At 37.9% G+C, this 13,151-nt stretch overlaps 1 protein-coding gene across 5 annotated transcripts in view; it reads left to right on the forward strand.

The window, feature by feature from the left end:
- The window catches only part of tpm4a (tropomyosin 4a), a 64,341-nt gene that overhangs the window by 31,981 nt on the left and 19,209 nt on the right, over positions 1–13,151 (forward strand). For 4 of the 5 annotated variants that reach the window (XM_061976250.2, XM_061976249.2, XM_061976252.2 and 1 more), the window contains 2 exons: positions 7,197–7,330; positions 12,979–13,096. In XM_061976250.2, the coding sequence (XP_061832234.1) occupies positions 7,197–7,330; positions 12,979–13,096 (252 nt within the window). Of the gene's footprint in view, positions 1–7,196; positions 7,331–7,368; positions 7,411–12,978; positions 13,097–13,151 lie in introns of those variants that run through there. The other variant, XM_061976253.1, reaches the window with a different exon arrangement.

The following is a 13,151-nucleotide window of genomic DNA, read 5'->3' on the forward strand; positions in this document are numbered from 1 at the left end:
TGAGATATTTTTGGTGGGTTTTATAGTCTATAAATACTGATATGAATGAGAGTCCTGCTGCTTTTTGCTGTGGGGCACAAAGTGGTTGCTGAGGAAGAGGCGTGGTCACAGAAAGACTCGTGTTTGACAAAAAGAACAACCAACATAAGGAAGTGAAAGACTGACTCATTTCATACTTTAGTAGCTTCTCTTTTCGACTTCTCTTTTTGTAGGTGGACTTTGGGCAAAAGCTGTCAACAATGTCTGTGGAATGTTCTGAGTGATCAATAAATCTCAGATCAAATAGATAGTCCAGCTTGTCTTATCTCTTCTCACAACTTCCTCCTCTGGTTTTTTTTCAAACCTTATCAGCAATGAGTGACTTGATGTAGCACCGTGGTGATGTTTGTTCTTTGTTTTTGTGCGCATGGCAACCGAGGTGTGTTGGCAGCTGGCGTTGGCAGAGCTCAGTAGAAAGTGTTGCAAGTGTCTAATGAGTCTGACCTCATGAAAAGTCCATTTGTGCACCAATCCTATTCTTAGCAGCTCTTTAGGCTTCAGGAAATAGGAGCTCATTTCTGTTATTTCAGCTTCCATTGACATTGTGTCCTCAGCAGCCAGATGTGCGTCCACAGGAGATGTCCGACTCATTCATTCATCCCAGGGTGGCTTATCAGCCTCCAAGAGTTTCAACACAGACATTTCCTGCCTCCCCCAGCAGTGCTGCAGCGGAGCCTTTCAATGCTGGAAAAAGACAAAGTGAGGTTGTAAAGACTGACCTGCTGCAAAGACGACAGCTCTTTGAAACAACATGGATGATACATGGCTCCTAGAAGGAAACCAGGCCTTTACTTCCTGAAAGATTCCACATTGCAGAAGTGGTTTGACTCACTAGAGCAAGGATGTCCAGACCTTTTGACTTGGGGGCTGCATTGGGCTGAAAACTGACTTCATATAAAGTAACTAAATATATATATTGTATTGATATATCATTCATGGATGGATGGATAATGGGATATTAAAAGTGACAACTTTCTTAAAGTTTGTAATCAATCAGAAATATCAGGCAGCTAAAATGTGCCAAACATAGATAAGTGTGGAGAAAGTGTTTTTACATTTTCCATCAAGCACTCTTAATAGATTTACTTAGACTTAGACTTAGACTTAGATCCTCCCATTCCTGTTGGAACATTGGTTGACGAATCCCCTCCATTTGTTGCAGGCACTGGCGAGCCTTCTTGCTCCATGCCAGCTGACTGCCATCTCTCTCAGGTCTTCTCTCAGGTCTTCTTGCTCCATGCCAGCTGACTCCCATCTCTCTCAGGTCTTCTCTCAGGTCTTCTCTCAGGTCTTCTTGCTCCATGCCAGCTGACTGCCATCTCTCTCAGGTCTTCTCTCAGGTCTTCTTGCTCCATGCCAGCTGACTGCCATCTCTCTCAGGTCTTCTTGCTCCATGCCAGCTGACTCCCATCTCTCTCAGGTCTTCTCTCAGGTCTTCTTGCTCCATGCCAGCTGACTCCCATCTCTCTCAGGTCTTCTCTCAGGTCTTCTTGCTCCATGCCAGCTGACTGCCATCTCTCTCAGGTCTTCTTGCTCCATGCCAGCTGACTGCCATCTCTCTCAGGTCTTCTCTCAGGTCTTCTTGCTCCATGCCAGCTGACTGCCATCTCTCTCAGGTCTTCTCTCAGGTCTTCTTGCTCCATGCCAGCTGACTGCCATCTCTCTCAGGTCTTCCTTGGCTGTTTGTCTCCACGTCTTCTTTGGCCGTCCTCTCTTCCTCTTTCCCCCTTCTGGCACCCCGTCCATTGCCACACTTGCCGCTCTCTCTCTTGGCAGTCAGAGTACGTGTCCAGCCATCGTCCTTCTCATGTCAGAGACTATGTCAGACAATTGACCTTCTCATCACCTCTTCATTGGTGATGTGGTCTCTCCATCAGATCCTCAAGATGTATCTGAGGCACCGTCGGTGGAAGACATCCAGCTTACTTAATAGATTTAAATGGGTGTCATTCGGATTTGTTTTATGGTGTTTGGACGTTTTTTTTTAACAATAGCCACAAAGTTCAGTGAGCAGTTTGTGTTATGTGTGACCTTTATGTTAGTTGCATAATGACTAGGGAAGGTTGTTTGTGTCGTATAAGTCAATGCTCTGCTAGTTTCAAGGGTCATTGAACTGATTTACTCACATTGTCCACAAGATGGAGGCGAAAAGACATTCTGTAGTTCAACAGGTGCAGAATCATTAGACATTTTTTGTCAAAGACTGGTGGACGGGTAAATCCATCTGAATGTTTTCTCGACCCATTGTCTGGGTCACTGTCCCAGCATGACTTCGGACCATTCCAGCTGACTTGGGGCAAAAGGCAGACCACACCCAGTCATGTGATTGGTGTTTGAGCCACCCTCATTTTAGCGTTGTCCTAATACCAATATTTTGGTACCAAAACCTTTTGATACTTTTCAAAATAAAGGAGACCACAACAAATAATTATTGTCTTTATTTTAACAGAAAATCTTATGATACATTAAAATGTGTCTTTTGATATAATCAAAGAACAATTTTGGCATTAAATAACAGTGAACATTCCGGACAACTTCTCTTTTAGTAGTAAGTAAGCAAACAAAGGCTCCTAATTAGTCTATGCAGTAACAAATTGTGTCATTTATACTCCTATTATTTTATACACATTATGATGGATTATTCATCTACTTGTTCGTTTACTGTTAATATCTACTTACTTTGTTTTATCTACACTTCTGTTCCAATGTAATAATCACTTATTCTTTTTTTTTTGGTATACTTTACATTAGTTGTGGGTTATACCACAAATTTGCGCATGGATCAAATAGTTACAGAGTCATACTTGAAGTCCTTCTGTATTTCCTGAGTTTATAAACAATACACAAAAATTACAAAAGCTTTTGTGATGATAAAAAATATTGTAGTATGGACTACGGCTCTAGTCCTTGGTATGGTTTCAGTCAATATTCCTGTAGATCCACCCATTTGTTTACATTCAGGAGCGTTGGCTTGCTGTTAGCGTTTAGCTATTGTATCCTCCTCTAGCGTGTAGTGAAGCATGTTTTGCTATTCCTCGTCCTGCAGGGATGATATTGGTAAGAAACGTACTTTATTTGTCAGTGTAGAGGCAAGGATTGGTGTTTTAAAAGTAGCTAAAACCCTGTGGATGAACGTTAGCCTGCTAACTAACTATGTTTTAAAGCACAAGTGTTTATAGCTTAACATTTATCATTAGTTTTGAAACCATAATATGTTCTTTCTCGCTCTTCTGTCTCCACACTGTTTCTGTTTGATTTCATTAGTACCGCATGACTTTATTAGTACCGATATACCGTACAACTTTAGCTCGTTGTAAAGAAGTTTGCCATGTGAACTAGGAAGGGATGCAAGGAATTGCTATTTTCATAGTCGACTAGTCTTTTCCTAGTTTAACGACTAATCAAATTATAAAGTATACACCTACTCGGCCGATAAAAACGGAGTCTAGTGTTTAACGCGGAATATCAGGGAAATGGACATAAATGTGACAGAAAGGCTGTCACAATGTTGAAACATCGGCAAAGTCTGCGAACAAACCAGCAGGCTAATGCTAACCCTCAACACCACTCATACAAAATCAATATACAGACCGCAAATAACTCCAGATCATCTAAACAGCCTGGAGTCAAAAACATAGCAGCCATTAAGCAACCTTAAGAACTTCTCGCCTTCACAATAAAAGTGCATGTGCGCAACGGTCCGTCTTAAAGAGTAACTTACATAAGCAATTTGTACTCAAAGAACTCATTGGTACATTTATGTTACAAAATGATTATGCAAGAATACTGCCCATTGATTTGTCCATTAATGGAAGGAGTTTTGCATGAATTAACCGACACTTTATTCAATTGTATTTATTCCACAAAAAGCACACACTCTATAATGGTCAAATAAGTGTAAAAGGTAAAAAACTAAACAAACAAAACTAAAATGGGATAAACAGAATTTTGGGGGAAAAATCTACGGACATTTAGAAAAAAATGGTTTAGCCATCAGTTTTTAACTTCAGCTGGAGATATTTTTAGGCATGTCCTAACTAACAATAAAGATGACTACTTCATTCTGAAATATATTGTTATACTTTAAATGTACTCCTAATTAGGCTGCTACAAAATAAGAATGGACTATTAAAACTGTTATCTATTGAAAAGCAAGCTGGTAAAATCCATCAATTCTGTTTGGACTTCAACAATTCTAATAATACAAATGAAATAATGTCAAACTCAAAAACCCAATAACAAATCATTATTTAAGCAATGTTTAGCAGGCGGACTTTGCTAAAATGATAATTCAATATATTTTTCACACAAATCTCTGCATCCTCCAGATGTTGGACTTGCCATGAAAAGTCAAGTCCGCTCTTCAAATGGAGAAAGTTCTTGGTGTTTTTCACGTGTTTAGGCTGAAATGTTTTCACACTTTCCATCTTTTCTCTCACTGTGGGTTTTCTTTTCCTCTTGTTACCGCCCAAAAAAAGCATGAACCATGACTTATTTATCAATATTATGGTCATTGGTATATATTGTATATATGTTATAGACATAATATAATATATCTGTATATATATTATTCTGTACACATATTATGTATATATTCGTATATATGTTAGATTTTTTTATGGCTATATTAGTCTATTTATACCTGCATTGTCCTTTCCATCCTTACACTTTCCATCATTGTAACTGAGCTACTGTGTTGAACAATTTCCCTTGTGGATCATTCAACTTTGTCTAAGTCAAATACATTTGTTGGCGACCAATTTTAAAACCAATTTGATTGACTATGTGGACTAATTGTTGCATCCCTAAAGTGCCTGAGAGATGCTTCTTGACCAACTTTCTGAGCTTGTGTACAATCATGCTTTTCCTCATCATTTTGGAACCTTTTCAATCTTTTTGCGTCCATTTGATTTGATTTTTGAATTTTCCTGAGGGAACTCTCCTGAAGGAATGAATCAAGTACTATCTATCTATCTTGACATGATTCAGGGAGAAGGTTTGGGGTTATGGAGCAGTTTCCTTGTGTCTTCATATCAGTCTGGAAAGAATGAGTCAGCTGTGCTTCAAACTGACTTGTGTGAGCAGCTTAATGAGTCACTGACCTACTAACGACACAAAAAGTCATGTTTGTCTAAGCTGCTTCCTTTCCACAGTCTGAAGTACATTTTCAGCGCTTTGAGCTATCAGTAAGTAGCAATTTGTCTGCAGAGATAATGAAGTATTTAAGACCCGCTCTCTCTTTCATTGATTGGCAGCAAGATGGTGGTTGACAAATACTCTGCACAACTGGGAGCAAATGCCTGCATTTCTTTGCTTTCTTTTTCCTCCTCCTGCTTTTGTTTTGGAAGGACAGAAAGATAAGGAGACGTCCATTGTCCTCTAATTGCACGTGCAAAGTTGGCGGAAATTGACATGACTTGTTTCTTAAATCCCATAATCTTCCTTTATTGAAGAAGAATTTAGGTTTGGACAGACCCTTTTTATTGACAAAAATATATGTTTGGCCCTAGTGTGTGAATGTTGTCTATCTGCGATGAGGTGGCGTCTTGTCCAGGGTGTACCCCCAATGCAGCTGGGATAGGCTCCGGCCACCCCAAACAGGACAAGCGGTAGAAAAGGGCTGGATCGTACTAAGTTGTAATGCACGTTTCCACCACTTGTGGCAGTAATGACAATCTCAAACAAACAAAAGAAGAGCTAAAGTCAATTATGACTAAAGTGGTGAAGTTTTATTTTCATTTGCACTTTAATTTTATTCACAGTTTATTTAAGAATCATACATTATTATTATGTATTATTAATTTAGTTAGAATGTATTTATTTTAGCACTGCATGATTGTATTTAAATGTATTTTTTAAGCAGTTTGTTCTTTTGCATTTTATTTGATTAGTAATTATTTTTGTTGTCAGTTTGACCTAAGCCTTGATGATTATCTCTGGGATTAACACATGCTTTCATATCATTTTACAAGGAATATCCTGTTCAACTTTAAGTTGGTCATATAGAATTGTTGAATACGATTAAAATCAAGTGTAAGATTACTCTGTAGTGGAAAAGTTGGGCCCAGAAGTGAAAAAGTTGAAGAACTCCTGATCTAAGGCATGTTGTCTAATGAAGAAGTAGCTTTTTCTGTGAAGCTGAATGTGTTATGTTGCGCCCTACAAAGGGTTTATACTGAAAGTGCCGTGCTTATTACAGACCAGCTGTTTGATTATTAAATTCATCTTTTTTGTAGTTTTCATTACCAAATTTGGAGGTGTTGAAATCATCATGTAAAATTGCTGATGCTAATAGTAGCCTGACTTTGGAAAATCCAATGTAAATTAGCATCAAGCTAGCGCATTTTGGAAGAGTGGCGCCTTACTTTACGTTTGAGTGTTTTCTACCAAGCGTACTTGCTTTGTGGTGTTAATATTTTGCAATTGCATGACTTGGGGGGAGTTTGTCTGAGTGTGTGTTTAGTCTGCAACGTCAGCTGAGTGTGTGTTTAGTCTGCAACGTCAGCTGAGTGTGTGTTTAGTCTGCAACGTCACCAGCCACAAAGTGGCAGCGTTTGATTTTACGTGAATAGATACCCGGTAATCAGTTGTTGCCTATAAAAGTACCAAATTCCTTACCTATCCTACCTGTGGTAACTTAATATTTGAATCCTAATTTAAAATACGGATGTTTATTTTTTTAGATATAAACTTTCCAGTGGCATAGGAGAAGTTGAATGTTCTGAACTCCTGTGTTCCTGTCAGTGTCGTATTGTTCTAGTTGCTGGTAGTGCATTCCATTTGGATGCAGTGGCTCCAAGACATGATCAGTCAGTAATCAATTCCACACAATTCCTTCCCAATCAATTGATTCCGCCAGTATCATGCTGTCACTAATTCAAACCAAAAGTTGAACTTTCTCCTGGTTGGTCATGGAAGGAGAGAAAAAAAAGCACCAGAAAGCTCCAAAAGTATCAATTTCCTCATTTAGATGTGGACATGTACTAAAAGTGTGTGCTGTAAATTCAAATGATTGCGGTCTAGAACATCAAAATAAAGCAAGATGTTCTCCTGCTGTCCTTTAAGTCTTGTCTTCCTCCCAACCTCCGCTCTTTTTTCATGGGCTGGAAAAGTAGAAGACGAGTCCAAGAATGACCCAACGTGCTATTTTCTTCCAGGCAGAGGGTGATGTCGCAGCTTTGAACCGTCGCATCCAGCTGGTGGAGGAGGAGCTGGACCGGGCCCAGGAGAGGCTGGCCACCGCGCTGCAGAAACTGGAGGAGGCCGAGAAGGCCGCGGACGAGAGCGAGAGGTTAGTGGCGTTCATCATAGGACACCATAAGTGCTGCAGAAACTGGAGGAGGCCGAGAAGGCCGCGGACGAGAGCGAGAGGTTAGTGGCGTTCATCATAAGACATCATAAGTGCTGCAGAAACTGGAGGAGGCCGAGAAGGCCGCAGACGAGAGCGAGAGGTTAGTGGCGTTCATCATAGGACATCATAAGTGCTGCAGAAACTGGAGGAGGCCGAGAAGGCCGCAGACGAGAGCGAGGGGTTAGTGGCGTTCATCAGAAGTGCAGCACTTCATCCAGGCTACTAAAAACACTACCTTGATTAGAGATGATGTTTGATAAGAAATGATGGAGTTCGAGCCTATTATTGAATCCTCTTATCAAACCCATTCCTTATCGATTCTCTTATGGCGTCCAGATAGGTTGTTGTATATGGAAAAAAACACACAATATTTGGTTGAACAAAAGCTCACTTTTATTATATAAGAAAAAAATAATAAGTAAATAAATATTGACTGTTACCCCCCTAAAAAAATACAATAAAATAAATAAATATTGACTGTTGTTACCCAAAGTATATGAAGTGAGATTTTTCAGAAAAACAAATCTATACAGTAAGACAAAAGCAAGCTGTCTGTGTGATCACTATAGGTGTATAAATAATAATATAATGTTCAATAAAATCAGTCCCTTGGGCACAAAACTGAAAATAATACAGCTCTCCAAAAAGTGCACTTCTGCTGCTATTTGACATAACTGTTTGTTTTTGCACTTTATTTCTTTATTGAAAGAACATTCTATGAAGAGAAAAGATGTTTGCAAGTGTGGTTACAATGCTAAACAATGAAAAGTTAAAGCCAAAAAAAGAAATACACTTTATTGAGTTAACATTATTTCTTTATAGGGGGAAAGATGTGATGTTATGAGCTAGGGAATATAACAACTACACTACCCAGCATGCAACGGGAGTGACAAAAAGTGTTGTTACATGTCACCAGCCGGCAGCTAAGAATGAGCTTATGAGCACGCTGTGAAAGGAAACGTCAAGAAGTCAGCCAACACCTCGTCTGCATTATTTATAATTAGACAGACAACACATATACAGTGTGATTTTGTTTTGTCTACAAGGAAAGAAAAAGCAAAGTAAAAAAAGGGAGCTATATGTTGTATATATATGTATGTGCTGTGGTTGCTTTAAGAACGTTGCCGTAAAGGAGGTGCGTTGCTAGCCTGGTTGCTATGTTTCCGCTTGGTGGTAAAAGTGTTGGTCATGTGTTTGTAGCCTGCTCAAATCTCTCAGGAAACTTACTCATTGGATTATACTTTTTGTTTTCAACTTTATTAGATCTTGGAGCGCTTTTTCCACTCCATTGTTTTTCCTGCTTTCGCTATCTGCGCCTAATGACTGAGCTACGTGACGTCATTTCTTGTGATGTCTCACGGAGCATTTCTGGTCGGGACGGGATTCGAATAAAGAACCAACTCTTTTTCTTTACTATAGTGGGCTCGATAACGGGTACCGGTTCTCAAAAAGGGATTCAAGTCCGAGGACTCGGTTCTTTTCTTACCGAACAACCGGGAAAACCGGTTTGGAGTATCATCCCTAACCTTGATTGTGGAAAATTACATATTTTAGCCATTTTTCACAACTCCATTTTATTTGGCCCTCAAGAGCCTGGAAATAATATGTATCAATAAAGTACTGTAACTTTTCTTACTAAATGTATTCTTTCATTCTATTTTGGGAGGGGAAAAAAGATGTAATCGCAAATTATGTTAACTTAAATATTGTCTAATTATGCAAAAATTTATTATCATGCAAAAAAATGTTTTAATGGAAATAAATACTAATAATAATGATTTCAAAGCAAGTTATCCATCAAATTGTGCAATGTCAAAGTAGCAATAGATTTCATGGTCAAATTGTGAGATTGACTGTAGTTTTACAGCATTTGTCTCTAAATGAGAAAAACAGTACCTTCTTTACTGTAATAAACTGTGCTACTGTTTTCACATTTACAGTAATACACCAAAAATCTACACTTGTTGATTTGCGGTATAAAAAAACCCACAAAAAAACTGGCCGCTCACGTGCCAAAATCTTACTGTATAATTGCATTTTTTTTATTTACAGTAAAACAAACTAATGTAAATTTTACAGTAACATTCTGACAACTGAGCTGCCTTTTTTAAACCATAAAAACAGCAGTACTGTTTTTCCATTTACAGAAATATACACTACATTTACAGTAATATACACTACATTTACAGTAATATACACTACATTTACAGTATTATACACTGCATTTACAGAAATATGCACTACATTTACAGTAATATACACTACATTTACAGAAATATACACTACATTTACAGTAATATACACTACATTTACAGTTATGTACACTACATTTACAGTAATATACACTACATTTACAGTAATATACACTACATTTACAGAAATATACACTACATTTACAGAAATATACACTACATTTACAGTTATGTACACTACATTTACAGTAATATACACTACATTTACAGTAATATACACTACATTTACAGAAATATACACTACATTTACAGTAATATACACTACATTTACAGAAATATACACTACATTTACAGTAATATACACTACATTTACAGAAATATACACTACATTTACAGTAATATACACTACATTTACAGAAATATACACTACATTTACAGTAATATACACTACATTTACAGAAATATACACTACATTTACAGTAATATACACTACATTTACAGAAATATACACTACATTTACAGTAATATACACTACATTTACAGAAATATACACTACATTTTGAGGTGAAATTATTGCAAATAACCATATTTTTTTTACATTTTAGTTTTTTAAAAATCTTTAAAAAAAAGACTGCATGGTGTAATAATAGAATGCACTGTTAGAAGCGGCCCAGTGGGGCCAAACATAATTGCCATGTGGCCCTCAGTGAAAACCACTTTGACACCTCTGCTGTAGTATACTGTACAAGACTACTCTTGCAAGAGTGATTATTATTGGCAAAATATTGCAATTGTAGAGATATACAAGTCTGTTGTGTATATATCGGGGGTCTCCAAGTCAAGTGACCTGGGGGCCGCTGAAGGCAGAGTCTGGATGAGGCTGGGCCGCATCAAGCATTCCACAAGAAAAGCTTTGTTAAAAATAATTCACATTTTCTCAATTGCCTTTCTTTAAAATTTTCAACACAAAATAAGATGAAATAAAAGTAACAAAAGAAATTAAGAATTAATAAAAAATAAAAAAAAGGAAATAAATCAGTAATAAATAAATAAAATAATGATAATAAAGATAAAAAATAATAATGATGACATTTCTCGAGTCAGCAACTATTAGTACGTGTCCATGCTCTATATAAGTCCGATTTCTCGGATAGTTGGGCTCTAAATGAGCTTCCTACAGCCCATGGAAACACTTTCATCCGATCGTGTTCGGTTTTTGAAAAATCAGACTAGCCCACCTGGATTATGCGATTATCTCCAGGAAGGTTTGTGGCTGAGGGGACCCTTGGTCAAAGTGTGGGATACAACCCGGAGGCAGATGCCATTCAATGAAGACGGCAACAACTGTTTATTTGCTTCTCACATTAAAAGAACAGAACATTTGTAAGATTTTAATTTGGCGCACCCAACAACGCCTAAATAGGCTTGATGAAACCTAAATAGGCTTGATGAAACCTTAAATAGGCTTGATGAAAGCCTAAATAGGCTTGATGAAACCTTAAATAGGCTTGATGAAAGCCTAAATAGGCTTGATGAAAGCCTAAATAGGCTTGATGAAAGCCTAAATAGGCTTGATGAAACCTAAATAGGCTTGATGAAACCTAAATAGGCTTGATGAAACCTAAATAGGCTTGATGAAACCTAAATAGGCTTGATGAAACCTTAAATAGGCTTGATGAAAGCCTAAATAGGCTTGATGAAACCTAAATAGGCTTGATGAAACCTAAATAGGCTTGATGAAACCTTAAATAGGCTTGATGAAACCTAAATAGGCTTGATGAAACCTAAATAGGCTTGATGAAACCTTAAATAGGCTTGATGAAAGCCTAAATAGGCTTGATGAAACCTAAATAGGCTTGATGAAAGCCTAAATAGACTTGATGAAAGCCTAAATAGGCTTGATGAAACCTAAATAGGCTTGATGAAACCTAAATAGGCTTGATGAAACCTTAAATAGGCTTGATAAAAGCCTAAATAGGCTTGATGAAACCTTAAATAGGCTTGATGAAAGCCTAAATAGGCTTGATGAAAGCCTAAATAGGCTTGATAAAAGCCTAAATATGCTTGATGAAGCCTAAATAGGCTTGATGAAACCTAAATATGCTTGATGAAGCCTAAATAGACTTTATGAAACCTAAATATGCTTGATGAAGCCTAAATAGGCTTGATGGAACCTAAAAAGGCTTGATGAAAGCCTAAATAGGCTTGATGAAACCTAAATAGGGTTGATTAAACCTAAATAGGCCCTGTGATGAGGTGGCGACTTGTTCAGGGTGTACCCCGCCTTCCGCCCGATTGTAGCTGAGATAGGCTCCAGCGCCCCCCGCGACCCCGAAGGGAATAAGCGGTAGAAAATGGATGGATGGAAGGGAAACCTTAATAGGCTTGATGAAACCTAAATAGGCTTGATGAAACCTTAAATAGGCTTGATGAAACCTAAATAGGCTTGATGAAAACCTAAATAGGCTTGATGAAACCTAAATAGGCTTGATGAAAACCTAAATAGGCTCGATGAAAACCTAAATAGGCTTGATGAAAACCTAAATAGGCTTGATGAAAACCTAAATAGGCTTGATGAAAGCATTGAAACTGTATGCAGTACTCCAGCCACCCCAGCGGGGGCAGCAGCAAAACAAGGAAGCAGCCATGGGGTCAGTAGAAGAAGATGGCACTATTGGCCCTGAAAAAATGCAAATAAATCACAAAAAGAATTGAAATTGCTGACTTTGTGATGTCTTTTGTATTCGTGGTGGTGTTGTTTTTAGCTGTTTAAACTGCTTAAATACATGCAGTGCTGAATTGGACCAGTAGAGGGCGATAAAGTTACACCTCAGGCTTAATTGTGTTAAACCAAATGTGTGCAATGTTTGCTGTGTATGAACATTAAACCCTCTATTTTATTTACGCAACCTACACAGTGGAAATTATTTATGTATAATACACAGTTATACTTTTCTAATGTTTATATTTTCAGTCTTACAAACCTAAATGAAGGAAGAAGTGTAAAGTAATACAATTGAGGAAGGAAGATAGTAGAAAAGAAGAAACTAACAAAACTTCTGTAGTTTCTGTTTCTTCATGCTGTAAACTATCTGTCAAGCTGCACACGCTGGAAAGAATTGAAAGGAATGAATTGACAGTGCAGTGTTGACTTTTCAAAGAATAAAGACGGTCTCAAAGGAATATAACCTGCGAAGGCACTTTCAAAACACATTTGGATGTCTGGCCCCTGAGACTTTGGGCTCTTGAAACTGTGGCCCTCTTCATTATGTAGTTGAATAGCCCATTTTAAATGTGCTTTATAAATAAAGTTGATTTGATTTGATTTGATGTTGAAAAGAAAACAATTTGTGTTTTACTGAAATGTTTCCTGTCGTCCGACTTGCACCTTTTCAGAGGAATGAAGGTGATCGAAACCCGAGCCATGAAGGACGAGGAGAAGATGGAGATTCAGGAGATGCAGCTGAAGGAGGCCAAGCACATCGCAGAAGAGGCCGACCGCAAATATGAAGAGGTGAAAAGTGTGTATTGTTTAGTGGGAGCAGAAGAGATGCTCAACACTCTTCTTT

Source organism: Nerophis lumbriciformis, linkage group LG14 (genome assembly GCF_033978685.3).
Source record: "Nerophis lumbriciformis linkage group LG14, RoL_Nlum_v2.1, whole genome shotgun sequence".
Classification (NCBI taxonomy): Eukaryota; Metazoa; Chordata; class Actinopteri; order Syngnathiformes; family Syngnathidae; genus Nerophis; species Nerophis lumbriciformis.